This window comes from Centruroides vittatus, unplaced genomic scaffold (genome assembly GCF_030686945.1).
Source record: "Centruroides vittatus isolate TY-2023 unplaced genomic scaffold, ASM3068694v2 scaffold_576, whole genome shotgun sequence".
Lineage (NCBI taxonomy): Eukaryota > Metazoa > Arthropoda > Arachnida > Scorpiones > Buthidae > Centruroides > Centruroides vittatus.
In genome coordinates this window covers 2428197-2448197 of record NW_027122713.1, presented here as the reverse complement: position 1 = coordinate 2448197, position 20001 = coordinate 2428197, and the positions used below count along the sequence as shown (strand labels likewise).

Genomic DNA, 20001 nt, shown 5'->3' with positions numbered 1-20001 from the left:
TAAATAAGGTACTTAGAAAATGGTAAGCATAACACTTGATATTGATTAAAACCTCACACAAATAGACAGACCATACTGACAAAGCAATTGATTATAACAGTTATTGTTAGAAATTTTTTTTGACAAAATAATTTTTAAAATTTAATTGTCAAAAGTTTTATTTTCTTCATTAAATTTAACAAGTTTTATAATGTCATACATCAAATAATCATGCAAGATTAAAAAAGTACAGTGATAAATAACATTATTTTGGAAGATATATTTGTTAATGTTAACTCTTTTCCCATTCGAACCTCCCTCTTTCCTGGTGTGGCAATGGCCCGTATGGATAAATTTTTTTTATACAAAAGACAAACTAAATGCGCTGCATAAAAATCTGGCGAAACGAACAACAGACGATTCACAAAAGATATAGCTTACAGAATAGACACCTTTCAGATACCATCCATTAATTCCTGGTGTGATAGAGTTATCAACAATGTAAGAATTGCTAACTTTAATCCAAAGATTTCTTATTCTCCAACAGGTTAGAGAAGAAACAGAACTATAAGGAATCTGTAGGACCACACTAGTTCTTAAAATTTAATTTTCGTATGTTTCCATAAATGTTTAAAACTGTATTCCAGTAAAATTTACCCAGGCTAATGGGACCAGTAGAAGTATTTCCTTAAGTATCTGACAAAGCAGAAATTCTGCATACCATACATACATATACATATATATTTATGATAAAATTTGTGATTGTTGTGGACATAATGAGGATAGAAAATCAATGAATGAATAAATAAGATTATATATATATATATATAATTTTTTTTTTTCTGTTTTTACTCTGCAACATGACAGTATATAACAGTGGTATAAAGTATTTTCATAAACAGCACAAAAATTTTCAACATTTCGTAATGATTACATTGTATCGATGTGATGAAACTGCCATTCACTAACAGTTCACTTACTATCTAAATATATTAACATGATTCTACGTGCAACGAAACTAACGAAATATTTTTTTTTTTTGTTTCTTTTTCTTTAGAATTTTTACTGATCCGGACACTAAATAATGGAAAACACAGGCATTTAGAAATATATACAAACATCAACAATAACATCAAAAGCACCCAATGCTTTTAAATATCATCCATCATCTTGTGAAAATAACGATGGTGTAAATCCTCGTGGGGTATATATATATATATATTTATTTATTTATTTATATATTCCTTTTATATCCAAGGATTAAAAATACGATGCTCATTTCGTTGTCGTCTTTTTTTTTTAACAGTAGATACGCTTTACTGCATATATACCGTATGCTTTTATTTCAGAAATATACGTATCTGTTAACACTAAGTCTGGAAAGAATGTCTACACGGATACTAAGGTGAGTGATTTATACCTTTGTTTTTAAGAAAAATTATTCTCTTGTTTCGTCTCTATGGTCCCAAAATAAGAACTACATTCTAATGTTGGGAGGTTTATTCTATTTGATTATTGATATAAGCAACTATTCTCGCACACGCACACCACACCCCACGTAGTGTAATTTTTAAAAAAGTCAATAGCTGCACCGTCGTTGCCAACACCAATTATTTTGTTTTTTTAGCTAATAGAGAGGACACATATCGATCTCGTGGAAGAAATGATAAGGCTTCTACAAACACCTGAATAATTACACACAGATAGCTGTGGCCTAGTAGTGTAAATATGTAGAGATGGTGTCAGGTGTAAGGCTCTTGGTAAACTACTTTTTGTGTATATATCCGAAAAGAGGCACCGCCTTTTCCCTTCCGTCTGTACTCGATCCTGCAGGCAGGCTTTTTACTTTTTTTTTTTTTTTTTCGTTTTCGGACAAGTCGTTTGTTGATCGTGTGGCTGTTTTTTTTTTTTTTTTTTTTTTTTTTTTTAACTCATTCGAATCTGGTCCCGTACTGGCCGTAATCTGGTGTCTCCCTGTCTTACGCCCTGGATTCGCTCACTCCCGCCGTCTTCTCTTGGCGGCTGCTGCTTCCTGCTTCGTTGTTGCCTCGCGAGATTGCATTAGAGGGTTGAGAATTTCCCCTGTTCCGAACGCAGACGTAGACCGGTCTGTACAGTACTACAGTTTCTCCTTCCTCCATTCCCAACGTTCCATCGTACACCTGTCCCAAGAGGAATTCTGGTCCGATATACATTCCTCCCTCCACGTGTTCGCAACACACTTCTGCTTACCGGAGCACGGAAAAGAAAGAAAGAAAGAAAAAACAGGTAAGTGAACAAAAACACTAATTTCATATTTTAAGCTAAAATCGTTATTTAAATTTGCAAGTTAGTTGACCACCCAGGCATCCTCTAAGGGTCTTTAAGCACCAAGTTTATAGGCAAATTCGCAATTGATTTTTTACTTTAAAAAAAGGACCGCGCCCTAACCGTAAATTCGATCACACGTTATGCAAACTCGATGATAAAACGCATCCTAAATACGCGCGAATAAATTAGCATAATCTATAAATCGTACACCGATCGGCAGCTTCGGTAAATACCTTTGCGTTAACGTAAATATCCCGTTAAGCTTCCTATTGGTCGATTTAATTTGCGCTTACGTCGTCCAATCGGGTACTCGACTGGATATTTAAAAACAGCGAACTGCCAATAGCGTAAAGGTAGTTTTAAATTTAGTATCAACGCGGAAAGGCGATTGGTTAATTATTTTTAAACTCATATTTTGGTTCTAACGCTCTAAGATTTTTATCGTCTTAACTTCGGTAATTTCAATAAAGCGTTATAAGACGCAAATTAAAAGGAAGAAAAGGTCTGCGAACACGTGTTCCTTACCATTTCGGATGAACGTCATATTTAACGGGTCTCTTGACGTCATTAAGCGCGAAAATGACGTCTAGGTCTGCCGGTGACGTCACCAGACGTATTTTTCGAACGAAAAATTTCGATAACACTCGATGGCCGACAGATAAAACGGGAAAAATTCCCCATCCTCTCTTCCTCCGATAACATCGCTAATTAACTGCATCGTTAGAAGCGGAATGTTTTTATTTTCTGGCTTTGATCGAATTATTCGATAGTTTGTAGCGTTGCCGGTTCCTTAATTAACTCGTTAGTTAATCATAATTAAGCGGTTATTTACGCGTGCAAAGTCAATTAAGTAGAGAGACCTCGAGCCCGAAACCCTATCGATTTTACCACTCAAAACGCGCGGGAACGTCTATTCGTTCGCCAGGTTTGTAATTTCGGTGGAATTTTTGGAGTCGAACGTGCCCCCAAAAGATCATTTTTGAATCCAGAAATTAAATCTCGTAAATCGCGATAACATTCAGATCTCCGAACGAGAACGGCTTCGAGAGCAGAAATAAACGACTGCAAATGACTGGTTAATAGGAAGATAAATAGTTCTGGAAGATAAGTCGATGCAGGAATCGAGAGGACCTTCCAGTAGTAACGGTAATTATAGAGAATAGAATAGCTAGACAAACTCGGACGATGCGGAATTAAACGGCCGCTAGATGCCAGTTGGCTCGAGAACGAATATTTATTTGTTGTATCGAGGAAAAAAAACTAGAAAACGGCCGCGGAGTTCTAGATCGGGAAAATGTTCTAGCGTTTATACACGAGTGCATAAAATATCCCGTAAAGGTTAAGAGACGCGTGCGAAATACTTTCATAGTGCGTACTTACGGAATTTCAAAACGATAACTCTAATTTTCGTTCTGGAGCATCGAACAAAACAAGAATAATGACTGCTCTAGAATTTCGTCTCAGACAACGATTCTTTTTTTAGAAATTTGACTCTACGATTGTTTAGGAAGTTTGTTTTTTCTTTTTTGAAACTGACCTACATAGGGACCGTGTATGAAATTTAATTAGCCAATAGCTTTATAGTAGAATAATAAAGGAATTATCGGCAATTATATATATATATATATAATTGCCGATAATTCCTTACATATAACGATCCGGCGAACGATTTTTGAACTGAAATTTTGAATCTTACCGTCTCTTTAAAAATATTGAAAAACATTAACGACTATTTCCCTTCATCGATTTCCTTTATCCTGTTTTAATCACCTTCGAAACAATGGTAATTACTCTTACGTAGGCCGACGGGTCAAAGTTCATCCATTCGTAATCTCCGGAAAACCTTTTTATTTCTAATTAATCAAATATATAATGTGATTTTTTCCCGTCGCGTGAACTTCCAAAAGGGATTTTTTTAGAAAATCTTACAAGATTTTTATTATTAAATATTAAAAAAAAAATCGTCGCGTAAATTTTACTTTAGGGGTATTAGGCCGAGGAGTTAAAAGTAAACAGTCGAAATCCATTAATGCCGAGAGAGATTTCTAAAAATTACTTGGATTTTTTTTATTTGGAGAAAGAAAAATGTGATTAAAGTATTATATTTTATGTATATATTAATAATAATTACTCACCGTACTCTAACTTGGGTTGCTGGTTTGAATTGGGAATGCGGAAAGGACAAGTAGCTATCGTGATTGGGAAATTCATATGTAAATCGTCGCCGGATTTTTCCAGTTCCACCCAAACCTAAATCGCCAGAAAAATATTTTTAAAAAAAATCAATTTTTTTGTTTTCGTCTTTCGGATTTTATTCGCCACAATCAATAGGAGGGGGAAAGAAGATAATCGATAGAGAAAAGAAACTCCTACCTTTAGAAAATAGTAGATTTGGAGAAGGCGGCACACTCCCATTAGAGTGGGTGGCATGACGGGAACCACTAAACTGTTTGAACTGTCAAATTTGGATCTGGTGTGAGGGTGTATGGCGTCACCTTTATATTCTAATACGGTTCTATTGACTTCTTTGTTGATGCCCAACACGCCTCGATCGATAAAAAACTCCACGTACTGAAAAATGGGTAGAACGTACTGTACAGCCGGAGTGTTTCTCTGGCCGGCAATTATTTTTAGCGCGCCGGAGATTTCATTATTAAAATTTACCTGAACCAATTTGAGTCTGAGGAATATATTCTCTTCGCTCTGGTTGTCTATGTCCGCCTTCAGCCGGATGCTCTCTCCGCAGCAATACGCCGAACGTTCTAAAGAACTTCTCACGCTGACTACACCCCTCTTGCAACATAAACAGCACACGGCCCTCTTGTCCTGCCCCGTTAAAGGTCTCTATTGTTCCAACAAAAGAAAAAAAAATAAAATAAAAGGTTAATTTACATTACAATAGCCGAAATAAAGATTAAAAAAACACCATAAAGGGCAATAATAAACGTGCCCCCGACAATGACACTTCCCCGCATCACTTAAGAGACGGAAGGAGAAGTCCAAACGTGGAGGCAGAGGGAGAAAATTATCAATAATTTTAATGGGCGAACGAATAAATTGAAAATTTTCTGTTTTTAAATTCGATCGGGGAGGATTTATTTTCGATTTCTTTAAAGAATTATATTAAATCCGACGGCTTTATCGGAGTTAATCGATGCCGGTCCGATAGCCGCGCAATTATCTTCCAGTTTCCGGAGTTACATCTTTTAAAATGAGGAAAACAACGCGGGATTTATATTTAGACGAGACGCCGGCGTGCCAGCTACGTATTTATGAGCGGGAAGAAATGACGGGTTCGAGTCCGGATCAAAATTTACTGCGCGGCTCCGTGTTTGACAATGTAAAAAAAATTTACTTTCGAATAAGTAAACTTAGGAAGTGTGTGGGGGGAAGGAGGATAAATCTTTACGGTAAATATCGGAATTGGACGACGTTCCTCCGTTAGAAATAAATTTCCCCCGCCCCGCTTTACTAAGAGGGTGCTAGCATTAATGGCAACACTTGGCCAATGCCGTATTCTTAATTTTAACAATCGGAACGGACAATTTTTAAATAACTAACTAAAAAGTATAGCGAAAAAATTCATACATCGAGTATAACGAACAACGATGCTCCTCGAATTTAATATTCGACGGCGCCATCTTTTTTCATTAAGAGCGATATACAATATATTCGCCAATCATCGGGAGGATTTTTTGATTTTCTTTCTAAAAATATAATATTGTTTTTAACGAATGTCGTGCGCCCGAATGCTAAATTCCCGGAGTGGTTAGTTCGTCGTCGTCTACTAAGAAAAAATTCAATAAAACCGGAAATACCGGCCATTAAAAGAAACCGAACGAACGTATCGAGCATAAAAATTAAATCGTTTATCAATCATTTCCCAGAAAAATCGACATCAGGGGATGGTTTGCGGGCGGGCGACGTCAGACGGCGCCAGGACCGACGGGGAGAGGTTTAAATAAACGACCGCGGTAAGAACCGGAAACGGAAGTTACTCTCGGGCGAAACGATTAAAAATAATGGTAAAAAAATATAAGGAAACTTACCAAATACTGTTCTTCCATGCAATCGATATGAGGTCCAATAATGGTGAAGTACTTCATGCCTTGCGGAGGCGAAGCGTACGGTATATCCACCGTCACTTTTACGTAATATCGTACCGTGCACGGTCTGGCTTCGAAACTGCAGGGCAATGAACTTTCTGGTAATTGAAAACGAAAGGGAAACGAGTGTCGACCTCGAGGTAAGATGGGCACGTTCCCTTCTACCTTATCTGCACGCGTCCATTAAATTCAAAATAATAACAACAGTCGTTTAATACAGGCGTAATCGTTCCAATTTACACAATTAACATAACGATAACATTTTATTTTAATCTCGGCGTTTCGTTCTTTTTTTTTTCTTCCTAAGCGTTTCCCATTATCATCATTTTTTGAGATGTCCCGAGCTCCACCAGGGGGCGCGACGACCGCCTCGAATAAAATCCAATTACGAGGTGCATTCAAGTTATAACACCCCGATTTTCTTTCTCGCGACTGGAAACAGATAGAAACATGCGGTTTGTTTTAAAATACGCGTGCACTCATTGTGAATGCGTGACAGAGATGGCAGAACTGTACGGCGCACACAACTCTAGCGGTAGCGGCGAGAGTGCGGACTGTTTTTGATACTTAAAATGATGACATTTTCATTACAAGAACAGCCTGTAATCATTCGTTTTCTTCATTTGAGTGGCGTGACACTGATTGAAATTCGTCTCTAGTTGAGCGAGACACGTGGTGATGGTGTCATGGTTGTGTCTAATGTGCGTTCGTGGGTGCGACAGTTCAAAGAAGGCAGAACGTCATGTGACAACAAACCAAGACCATCTTGGACTCGCACCAGCTGGTCTGACGATATGATCGTGCGAATGGAGGAAGTTGTTTTGGAGGATCGTCGAATGGGTGTGGAACACAACGCCTCCAAAGTTGGCATTTCCGTAGGATCTGTGCGCACAATCCTGCATGAAGACCTGAAAATGCGAAAAGTGTCCTCCAGGTGGGGTGCCACGAATGCTGACGGACGACCACAAGGCTACGCACGTGGCATGTTGCCAGGCAATGTTGACGCCATCACCACATGTCTCACTCAACTGGCGATGAATTTCAATCAATGTCACACCATTCAAATCGAGAAAACGAATGATTACACGCTGTTCTTGTAATGAAAACGTCGCTATTTTAAGTATCAAAAACAGTCCACACTCTCGCCGCTACCCTAGAGTTCTGTGTGCTGTACAGTTCTGCCATCTCTGTCACGCATTCACAACGAGTGCACACGTATTTTAAAACAAACCACATGTTTCTAACTGTTTCCAGTCCTGATAAAAAAAATCGGAGGTGTTATAACTTTAATGCACCTCGTACAAGAAATTCGTCTCGAATTTTCGGATGCCGGAAACGGAAGTCGGAGTTTCTTGGTGCCGATGGCAACGCGTGGTATCCGAACATCGGCTGTATAAAAGCTTTCGGCAATCGACGGCAGAGCAAAACGAAGATAAAATGGAAAACGCGTATACGGTCGAACCCCTGTATAGCGTCGAGAACGCCTACGAAAGGATCTTCGGTGTCTGTATTTCTGTATTCCATGATACTAAGCTAGTCTAGTATGTAGGGAAATTCCCTACATACTAGAGAATTTTTAATAAAATTAATGCCATTCGTTCTTTGTTTTCACTTCAACTGCGGTTCCTGTGCGACGAACACGCCTTATTTCCTAAATATATACGAAAATTTAAAGACAAAGCGTCTACGAAAGGATCTTTCCCGTAGAGGACATTAGCCTAAATACAGAACCCATCGTCATCATCAAATCGCTTTCAAACCCCCTAAAACTCTCGAACTGCCAAACGCGATATAACGCCAGTTTTCGAAGCCAACAAACGGCAGTTCCGAATCGCGGTTCGATCGCACGAGCGTTTTACACGTAGCTTTTACAACCGCGGAAGCCGGGTTAAAATCGGATTTATAGAAAACAATAGATGAGATAGAAGATGGCGGATTGAACAACCAAAAAAAGTGCTTACTCCGCATAAATATAGAGAGGAGAGTCGATAGAGAACCAACCTTTGCCCCATATGACGTCTCTATCGTCGATAAAGACCTGGTCGTCCTTGACAGTTCTCCTATCTCCACTGACGACCACTTTCCATTCCGCGTGAGCTTTCCCCCTCAACAGAACGCGGATGGCTGAAAGAGGAATAAAAAGAAATTAGAGGGGAGGAAACGCTTAACTCCGTCCGACCGGCGACCTAAACTTATACCTTTCAATTTGAAGTTCTCCACTGTATCCAAGATCACGTGACCCACTAAAATTTCCCCAGCGTAGTACATCTCTTTTTCTAGGCGGATATCAAATTCCCTTATGTAATCCATTGATACCTGTAAACAGATCAATATCGTCCCATTAATTGATGCCGTTTTGCCATGTTCTGTATTGTTATGTCAGCGCATCCTTCGGCCGCCTCGTTTCCCCCTTCCCTCCTACTGTGATGTTTGGTTTTAAAACCCGACCGTGTTAGTGACGTAATTCTGCATACCGTAGTTACACCGGTAATACTATACTCTACACTATGATGGGAGCGTAACCCGATACGGATGTGCTCGGAGGTCGCGAGGGAAAAATTAATACTAATTGATATATCACCTCTGTTTTTAGTATTGTTATCGACGATGGATATTATTGTCTTCAAGTTATCCTCGTTACTGCTGTCGCCTGTGTCGCTACAGTAAAATTTCGGTCTAACAGGATTGACGACAATGTAATCCTTACAAAACGTATAATAGCGTTAAGAATTGCAATGCGATGCCCCTCGATATAACGATACCAAGTCCTCTATGTAAGAGAGCTATGAATGTATACCAAACATTTTACGGTAGTGTTCTTTTGAGTTATTCTGCTATATTTTACGTGTATAACTAATACAACACAATGTGTAAGAATACTTTTCATAAACAATAGACGTCCGTTATATCGAGGGGCCTATCGTGCTTCAATTCTCATCGCTATTATTTTTGATTTACAACTATAAATCATTCCAAAACTGTTAGCATTGTAATTGGAAATTTAACACTATACAGTTAAACAAATATCAAGCAATGGGATCGGTTATTGTATATTTAAAAAACAATAATCTTTAAAAAATTGTAAAATTTCTTAAAAATAAACGAGTTTCTAAAATTAACTCTTTTCTATCCGACTTCGAAAGAGCTAAGAAGTGAGAAGTATTTATTAATTTCCACGGTGTCCATCTCAGTTCTTAGCTCTTTCGAAGTCGGATAGAAAAGAGTTAATTTTAGAAACTCGTTTATTTTTAAGAAATTTTACAATTTTTTAAAGATTATTGTTTTTTAACTATACAGTTAATGTTCATTGGTCTGCAATTTGAAAAGATTGTAACCTATAAATTCCCACCGTCGTCCTTTCTTAATCTCGAGAATGGAGTTTAGATAGATGAAAGTCGAGATCAGATATGGAAACCTTAGGGGCAGGAGGCCCTCGATTAACGATTTACGAACGACCGATGCAAACCGGAAGTCACGTTAATTTAATTCAAAAGTTTTCTCTTGAAAGCAGTTAATGACAGGCGCGACTCGAAAGGTAATATGTACTGTACAGAGGCAAGCCACTACTAATTTGAGATGGAGAGCATATAATTTAAATAAAATAAATTTAAAATATGATTAAAAATAATTGCTCATTAGTAGAAAAGTATTGTCGTATTTACTGAAAAACGTGTTTCAGAACAATTTCTTCAAACAGCAATTTCATTTCAGAAGTTCGGGTGTGACGTACTAGAATATTTAGGATTTAAACCACGTTTAAAATGTTTAATTTCCTTTAATTGTCGATTGTTACACTAGTGCCACTGTTTTTACTTTTTATATAAAACTCATTACGCTTTCCTTCGCGTGTAGGAAACAATCAAAAAACGGATCACGGACTCTTACTACCGCTGCAACTACAACGAGTTCTCTATTATTTGGGGAATTTTTACTTTTAACTTAATAATTTAGCACCACAATTTCTACTGAAATCTCTCCATTCTCTAGTGAGAAAGTAGCGAACGAATGACATTTTAACGTTCTGTAAAAGGAATTTTTGTAAATTGGATATGTTTCAATGCACCTAAATTACTTATATATACAATAATTCCTTACATGCTTAAGCTAGCCTAGTATGTAGGGAAATATATAGAATTCCCTACATACTAGGGAATTCTATATAGTATATTGTAGTAGGAAACTTTTAATATAAAATTAATAAATGTCATTCGTTCGTTGTTTTCCCTAAAGCTGCAGTTACTGTACGACAAACACACCTTATTCCCTAAATATATACGAAAATTTAAAGAAGGATTCAGTATAGTACCACGGTAATTACTCCGACTACCACTCCCCATTAATGGTACTGTTTTCTATTATCGTTACTTTAAGTCAACATTAATCACTAAGTACCTTTGTTAATAATGGTACAGTAACGAGTAGAAATAACGGTACAAACATTCTTGGAAGTACATTACCACCGAGACTCTTAAGCGTTATTAAAACAGTCGATGTTTGTACATACCTCAAGCGCTAAGGCGACTAATTTGTTTCATTTGTCTTTCTGTTAATTGTACAACAATTAACCCTTCTGCGTGATCATTAACAGATTTAAAGAATTAGATAAAGGACGTGGCGATTTATTAATTGCTTCCACAATTATTTTAATTAAGCGCCCGTTAAAAGACAATAAAGAGCTGGAGGATGACGATGTGCCGAAAATAAGGCACATTCCAAATTTAAACGAATGAACACCACCCGGTTTATGCGAAAATAATGGCTAATTGACAATAAAAATAGTTATAAACTGATGGAAAATTACTGGCACGCGTCTCCGGGTAATTTTTCCCTATTGGGAAATTTCCCTGTAAGGGAATAAATATATCCCCAAATTCGATTGAATTTCAAAACTAAGGGAAATATCATTCCCTATCAAATCCTCAAAATTTCCCTGAAGATTCAAGGAAATATTTTATCCATGCTCGCAGTGAAATTTCACGATTTTGCTTACAATACAGAAACACTCGGGAAAATATTTATACAAGTTCGGCTAAGATTCCTAAAATTCCTTAAATATTTCCATATAATGAAAGATCATATTAAAGACAATAATAAGTGAAAATACTCTTTCTTTCTCCAGTAAATACGTGAAATTTATGTCCTTGTGAAAAAACAAACCTAATATCCCTTTTTAAATATTATTTGGCAAAGAAATCGAAACTAAATTTTCCTTCCATTTGCAAAAATTCCCCACATACCAGTCTTTAGAATATTGCGAATTTGATAGGCGGTTTCAATTGTTTGTCCCTCATAAACCGAATACAATCTAAACTTTACTTTGCTTCCAAAAACCCTTCTTTATATCCCCACATAAAAACAAATATATTTTCAATATTTATCATACAAGGGAAACAAAACAACCAATTTTCTTTCACTTGCCGATGGAAAAGAAAATCCCTAAACGGGAACTTTATAAGGAAACTCCTATATTTTTACGCATTTTAGGAAATTAACGGGCGCTTAATTGTGGGGAAATACGCTTCAACCTCTTTTATAGAGGAAGGATGTTTTTAGAGGGAAGAAAAACCGCCGGAAGGGAATTTTCTTTATCCCACTTGAACAACAATTAACGAGCAATTTTTCATTCTGTCACTGAGTAACTTTCTTTTAAAAACAAACAATTCTTCGCATCAGTTGCAATGGATTGTTAGGAAACGATTTAAAATGGCTACAGAAGCCTCATATGGTATTCATTTATGAAAGAGGGATAGTCTTTTTCTTTCGAGTCGCGACGAGATAAGAAAATAAAATAAAATATAAACTACTGCTCACTCCTCTGTCTTCCCTTTATCTTGTCATTAAATAAACAACAGAAATACAATATTAATCGTAATAGGGCTGCTCGTATTTGCGTTACCACAATTTTCAGTTTCTTTAGGGAAATATCTCTAACAAATTAGCTTCCGAATTAACTCGAATTAATGGCGTGGGAATCGCATGATTCCATTCTAACAGCGTAATTGGTTAGAAAACTTTTTAAAATTATGTCGTGACGTCACATTAATTCGTACCTCGCCGTTTTTTTTAAATTCTGTTACCGGGATAATTCGATTAAAAATCATCCCCTCAGATTCTCCTTAATGCCACGTGACCAGCAGTTGTACGAATATCAAGTGACACATAATGATTCTAAAATCACGTGATTCAAGGAATAAAATCTCGCACATCGAGAATAAAGGTGTAATCACGTGATTCAACTACACCGCAGACAGTGCATTAGATCTCGTTTTTCGACATTTCTTATAATTTCAAAATTTTCAGAGATAAATAAATAACGGAAATTCTCCATTATCTCTTAGAATGGGGATATTTACTGAAAAAAGGGATAAGTTAGAGAAAAATTTATTCCTCTTATCCCTGCAATCGAAAGAAGGAATTAAAAGCCGGAATATTTATCACTTCATTCCGAGGAAATCTGTGACTAAATCACGTGATTTATCTACACATTTCTCTCAATACAAAGATTGGTTCACCGAAATAAATGACTCGGATGCAGCTTATTGTACTGTACAGTACCTAAAGTTTATTTGAATTTACATATTAAATTTATTTGAATCACGTGACACCTCTATGACGGAAAAATATGAGACACGTTTTGATTACTGTCTTTCCCCTTTAAGCAAATTTACTTTTCTTTTGTTTCTCGTCGATGAAGTCTCACGTGACAGCACTGAAATGTCGGAAATTTTCGCAATTTTACGTGACGCAAGTGGAGAGACACGGAAGGAACGTTTAATATTCAAATGTTGGATTGCTATAATTGATTTCTGTCACGTGATTCTGAAACATTATCGATAATTATCCATCGAAAGCGATTCGGTGCCAGCCACGTTATTCTAAAAATTTTGAATTCTCGTGATTCGACACTCCAAAGAAATTTGGACTAAAAGAAGTCACGTTCTAAAGGCCGCGAACTCGATTTTAGGATATTGAAAAAGTTCACGTGACTGGATTTCAATGCGTGTCCGAATCACGTGACACGCAGAAAGTTTGACTCTCACGTGCTTATTTCATTTCCAAATTACACGCTAATAACAAAACAAAACGGAGTCGATTACAGTTTTAATATTAAAACGGAATTGTTTTCCCTTCGTTTATCATTTAAACACGGGAAAAGGGACATTTATTTAACCGAAGAAAAAAGATCAAGTAGAAAAAAAATCCCGTTTTATCCCTCTCTTCACTCCTGAATTGATAAACGGGGATAAAAACGGAGCATTTATCCACATTCAGCCGTTTTTTTCAATTTCGGGGATAAAAGAAGGGATAAATATTCTATTTTTATCCCTTCATACTTCCAGGTGAATTCGAAGAGGAGATTCATTCGAGATGTGACAAAGCAAAAGTGATGCCTCGTCCAATCAACTAAAGCGATTTCTCACCCGTTTCACGTGACTTCCGCATCGGAACGGAGGAGGGAAAAATCGCAGAAACCATCTCCTGAAAAAAATCCCGTCTCCATGACAACATTCCACGTGTTTCCGTATCCTTAAACTCTACTAGTAACTCTAAAATTGGCGTACCATAAATATTTATCGAACATCGACAATGCACCGGTTAATTGGAAGACATTATCCGGTTCTGGAAGCATCTCAAAAAATAAAAATAAAGAAAATTAAAAATATATATATATATGTATAAATATCCAAAAAATGTATTGACATATTCATGTGTGTCATTACTTTAAAAAATCCCTAAATATCCTTAAAATTTCTTAATATAAATGTAGGAAATTTTGAGGATATTTAGGGTATTTTTAAATTTCGATTCGAAATAATGTTATTTGAAAAATAATCAGATTTTAAATAATAATAATCGCAATTTAAATATTTTATCGATTAAATTTTAAATAAATTACAGTCTCGTTAAAAACGAAGAAAAGCAAGAAATTCAAGACTTAAAATTTTCGTTAGAAAAAAAATCCCTAAGAATTTAATTCAATCAATAATAAATACTGTATTACAGATAAGAATATAATTACAAGAAAAATATTAATAGAAAAATGATTATATAAGTGATTATTTCGAAATTATTTATAGTTACTATTTTTCATATTGATAAAACATCCCTAAAATTTCCCCCGAATTATTATTAGTATTATTGTTATTTAGGGAAATTTATTAAATTCTTTAAACTAATTGAATGTAAATATTTTTTAAATGTCTATCGTAAATAGGATAAACAGGAAAATTTAGGGACATTAATACCCCTTAACAATAAATCTAATTGGAAATTTAAGGCAATAATTTTATTTTGGATTAACTTTAGAGATACAAATTCCGAATGTCGAAAATATTTCAAACAATTTCCGAATTTCAAATCTTCAAAAGAAAAAAAAACCCTAAAAGGATCAGACGACAATTAAGAATATCCCCGAAATTCGAATCGGCAGATGATAAAATCTGAAATCCCCGAGGAAATAAAGGCAATTTAAAAAAATAAAAAAACCCTCTTTTTAACAGATGAAAATTACACTCGGCGTAATATCCCTGATAACGTTTACAATCTCTCTAAAAATAGAAATCGAATTGTAAAAATTCGGTTAAGTAAAGATCGATCGAATCGCGTGATTCGGAAGATTTAAAGAATCTTATTTTCTAGTCACGTGCCACGATCGGAGAGTATAACAACACCGGGAAATAAATAAATAATCCCCTAGACACACACGAATGGAAGACGATCCGGCCAAAGACTTAACTATTTAAGAGAACTTTCTGGAAACAGACGATTTCAACGTCAATAATAAACAAAATCTGATCAGGGAAAATGATCTTTACTGCATGGAATATTCCCTAATCATGAATAATCAACAAGAAAGTAACCAAGTTAAGGTATATAAATCTTTTAAATGTACGTACTGTACGTTTTTTAGAGCTTAAAATATTGAACTTGGATTTTGTATAAGATTTTTAAAAATCATCAAAATATCCAGCGACAGATGATATCTAAATTCCCTAAACACGGGGAAAAATGGTAATGACCTTGAAAAGAGAAAATTCGTTAAAAATGCAGATTTTTCCCCTCCTCCCGGAAGCACACGAGTCTAACTGATTAATCACTCAAAACTATTTTTAAAGCGCCACTCCACGTCGCCAACCAAATTAAAAAATAAAAAAAAATTAGTTGGAGAATTTAGTAGTTTTCCCCCATTTGATGAACGGTGGAGGTGTATTAGACGTAAGATTTTTTCACTAAGTAATCTGGGGTGATACGGTGCACTTAGATGAGACTTTGTGCTATTTACAGCGAACACCGATTAGATTAGAAGATTTAAGAGTTTTGTTATAAGCCATCGACCTATCGCTTGGTTGTTTGGTAGGGAAAATATCCGAGGTTGGGTATGCGTCATTTTTATATACCCAAAGCGGCGCAATAAAATTTTCCAAGTTTCCTGAAAAATCCCCTATAACTTTCAAGATAATGTAATAGAAATTTGTTGTAATAAAAAAAAAATTATTAAATGTATGTAATGTATTAGTTCTCAAGTGTAAAAAAAGTACTAGGTTACTGTTGTTTCGAAAAGTTAAGGAAATTATCAGTAATTTTTCAGTACATATCGAACAGTTCGGAATAATTACGGATATTTTTACTGATAATTTGGGGAATTTTCCGTTAAGTATGGAAATTACATTACTTGGCTATTTATATTATTTGAACAATAGTAGCTTTTGACATAACAAGTGATTACATAAAAGAGTTTAAATATAGAAGAAAAATATTGCATTGTCACGTTATAAAAATATTAGAAACATATACAATAATAAAACTACAGTGTTCCTTTTATTATTTTAATTAAAAGTTTATTTATGTATTTATTTAAAAGATTAAAACTTTATTTTAAAAGAAGATGAATATATTAACCATAAAATTAAATGTATAGTAAGATAATGCTCTGCTCTATCTCAGATCATAAAAGATTGGTTTACAGTGGACTAATTTATAGTACAACAGTAAATTTAAGTAATGGACTTCCGAAATTAAATAGTTTAATTTCTTTTAATCTCGTTTATCATATTATATCAGTGGAAATTATAACATTACTTATTTTTATATACAGTTTATTATTTTCAAAAAGAAACCTTCCTGAGGATGTTGGGGAGAAATTGGAGGTTCGACTGTATCTATATATTAAAATAAATAATATAATACTAGGCTTTTTTTATACACGGCACGCATCTTAGACGAGTTTTAAGGTCATCTCCTCAATTTTCTGATTTACAGGAAATTTAGGCAAGGTAGAAATATCAAATTGCTTAAATTCTATTTTAAAATTGCCGAAGAAAAAGTGTAAGCAAGGTGAATTGGAGCATCAACATACTTAATAAAATTGAGCTGAATAAAACTTTGTAGTTGTACAGTACATTGTCGAGAATTAACTAACTAGTTGCTAAATATGAGGATTTATCCAGATTTTTAAGCAAACACCCGTATGTACTAATGAAGCTCTTTGATAAAAGTTTTCTGAAAGAAACGGCAATAAAAATTTCATTGCAAATTATGCAACGGGCCTCATTACTACACAAACAACTTTTACGATAACGTGAACGACAGATGAAAACCTTTCAAAAGAGAGCATAACACTATTAACAGTTAAATATTTTCTCTATGTATACAGTTTTATAAGAGTTAGCTGGCATTTAATCTACCTTTTCAAAATGGCTCTTGTAACCATGGGAATTAGCACATCGTAATCGCAAGTTAATGCATTTTACATCAACCTATCCGCGACACAGTAATAATTAATTCTCTTCGATGGCGCAGTGTGCTTTTTTCCCCCTTCTCTCTCCACAACACTGATCGAAACACGTATCGTTAACCGGGTTACTAAACAAAAAGTATAATTTGCATCTTCGATTTCGAAGCTGCAGAATCGAAGGAAATCTATATATATATATATATATATATATAAATAATATAAATGAAAGAAGTATCAATGCAATAGTTCATCCTTTCTATGAATCAGCAAAATGGTTGTCATAGAAACGACAAAGTGGCAAATGCAGTTAAGCTGCTCGACCTGTATTGTAAAGGACAAAATGCCATTGAAGAGACTTTCTATCCAGTTTTATGTCGTTAAAAACGGAGAGATAGTCAAAAGAATTAATAATTATTAAGTTAATTGGAGTGCCCGAATTTGGAGTATGCTAATTAAAACCCTAAAAAGGTCCAAAAAGTCGAGAGAGATACATATATATATAATTAAAGCAAGCGCGCATGTTGTCAAATCAGATAAAAATCATTAAATTTATCAGATCTGTGCTAATTCTAGCTTTAAAAAATCTATAATTGCCGTTCTAGAATGTTTAATTATGTAGATAATTGAGATAATTATCCTTTTTATATCGTTTACAAGGCTGATATCCTGGCAAAGACGAATCAATGAATGACGAGACGGATAAAGTCAATAAGAAGAAAAGATGTAATGTATACAGCACTCGATCTTCGTAACGCAACTTTAAACGATGATGCAGTTGCTAGGCAACAGCATCCAAATTTTATTGTTAAGGATTTATTGGTATATGCAGATTTTATGCACAGAGCGAAATTAGACCTAACCGTGGCAATATTAAGCTCACTCTAATGATTGTCTCTCACGTTTTCGAACTACCGGGATTTAAATGTTAAATATTTTAAAAAACATGCCACACCCCGATGTTAAATATGCTACTTCTAATAATAAACTCCGATAGGAAGTAGATTTAAACAATTTCCTAGCATTAATATGTGTACAGTGTGGCCGTAATGTCGTGCTTCAATCGAGATTTTTCAGATTAAACTTCACTTTTCACGTATTTCCGACAAATTCACGCAATTATTTAACTCATTTTTTCAATAAAAAATCCAGAAAAATGAGTTCTGGAACCAACGGGAGTATCAGACACACGCTAAAAAGCAACAAGCTAGTGGCAAAAGAAAGAAAAATATGCCGCAATTTCGGGGTTTAAAACCTAATTTAACGCTTCGGATATACGGGGAAGGGTTTAATAATTAATTAAGTAGGGAAACAACGTAAAAATTAGCATGTAAAATGGCGTTAGAGAGAATCAGATGGGTATTATCATCATTACAATTCGGTTTATTTCTAGACGATATTATTACGGTAACCTATAAGTAGCCGTAGTAACAGGTAGAAAAGGAAAAAGATCGATTTTTAGTAGAGGTCGTCATGAATTACTCCTATTGATTCGTAACTTGTAAATGTTGAGATTGACAGAATCTCTCTTTTTTACGCGAATCATAGGAGACGAGGAAAAGCGTGCTTTACAGGGGCAAAGCAAACATTGCGACAAAACGCCTCGTTTACTCGATTCGAATCCCTTTTTTAAATGAAATTTACGAACCAATGTGGATTAGGTGACGCGTAGAATCGTGTTTTAGCGCATACAATCCACAAGCTAGACAGGAAGACATGTTGCATTTTCACTCCAACGCCACTGTGATGTATTGGAAATTATAGAATATTCTCTCGATTACGTTTATACTCGATTGTTTACACGGTCTGTCGGGTACGTTGACTTCCACCTACGTAAGCCGGTGCGTGTTTCCATTTATCGATTTTTATAATCCTTAATTCGCTTCTTATTAAACATAAACTGGAGTAAAGGCTTACCTTTTCTTTAATGGTGCCGCATGAGGTAATGTTATAACCTAGTTGGACGTATTTTGGTCGGCGAAGCTGATACGAAGTAATCCATTTTGCGCTTTGATTAAGAGGAAGAAGAAAGAGGAGGAAATGGCCGATTTATTCGACAGAATCACTGATCAAACGTTCATTCCAACTGTAGATTACTTCTGCTTCTATACGACACTACCGACAGCTGTCGACTAGTTTAATGACGCCAGACGATATGATGGCAAACTGACTAACTCGAGGCGCCATCTACAAATTCCACACTTATGTATGACAACCCTCGATTTTTAAATTAATGTCGTCTGCTTTTTTTATCATCTTTCTTTCCTCCCCTTTTCTTTCGTAATTTATTTATTTATTTTAATATTATGCGATTTATCGAATTTTTCAAATATTAATCGGATTTAGTTTGTTATTAATTTAACAAAATGTCCGATTTTATTTTATTTTATTTTTTTGTTCGTTAACAATTTTAATAAGATATTTATATATGTAAAATTCTAATTAAATGTGAGAAAACTGGGATGACGTAAGATCCGAACCGACAACTCCCCGTTTCGGGCCCGAATTATCTTATTTTATAATTTAATTGTTAATAATTCAATGTTCGCTACGTTACATAATTAACGCGTTTTTCCGGAATAGATTAATGCCATTAATATCGACCATCCAATTGATATGAACGGCAAGTGGCTTGATGACAGAAAAACGTGGGTTCGGATTTCGGCGATTCATCTTATCTGTGTGGCTTCTATCTCTGAATGATAATTAAGTAGAATACAAGCTACATAATCACTAACATTACAATAAATGTTGTGGTAATATATGAATTTCCACTGTTGTTTTCTAAGATAATCACTAACGTGTCATCCTATGGTTAAATGAAGGATTTTTTATGGTCATGATGGCAGAAATCCTTACTCTTCTTTCTTCGCA

The 20001-nt window shown here is 35.2% G+C and overlaps 1 protein-coding gene across 3 annotated transcripts; it reads right to left on the bottom strand.

Moving 5' to 3' along the window:
* Nucleotides 1-140: 140 nt before the first annotated feature.
* LOC136989483 (arrestin domain-containing protein 3-like) lies at nt 141-19320 on the bottom strand. 3 transcript variants are annotated; one of them, XM_067287655.1, is made up of 8 exons: nt 19045-19320; nt 8594-8711; nt 8397-8519; nt 6339-6493; nt 4954-5133; nt 4663-4860; nt 4425-4539; nt 141-2203 (listed from the first exon to the last, which is right to left on the bottom strand). In XM_067287655.1, the coding sequence occupies exons 2-8, from the start codon at nt 8703-8705 to the stop codon at nt 1959-1961; spliced, it is 1128 nt and encodes a 375-aa protein (XP_067143756.1). In that variant the 5' UTR covers nt 8706-8711; nt 19045-19320; the 3' UTR covers nt 141-1958. The 3 variants fall into 3 exon arrangements, with proteins under 3 accessions (XP_067143756.1, XP_067143753.1, XP_067143754.1); XM_067287652.1 differs by having other exon boundaries at nt 6339-6565; nt 19045-19319; XM_067287653.1 differs by lacking the exon at nt 19045-19320 and adding an exon at nt 13817-13976 and having other exon boundaries at nt 6339-6565.
* Nucleotides 19321-20001: the final 681 nt, after the last annotated feature.

Bases quoted from the DNA above. Each gene is read 5' to 3' on its own strand.
- LOC136989483 (XM_067287652.1), bottom strand. From the start codon at position 8,705: ATGGATTACATAAGGGAATTTGATATCCGCCTAGAAAAAGAGATGTAC. The intron at 5,134-6,338 runs GTAAGTTTCCTT...TTGGAACAATAG, and splicing joins GCATGGAAGAACAGTATTTG to AGACCTTTAACGGGGCAGGA. The intron at 4,861-4,953 runs GTAAATTTTAAT...CCCATTTTTCAG, and splicing joins TCAGACTCAAATTGGTTCAG to TACGTGGAGTTTTTTATCGA.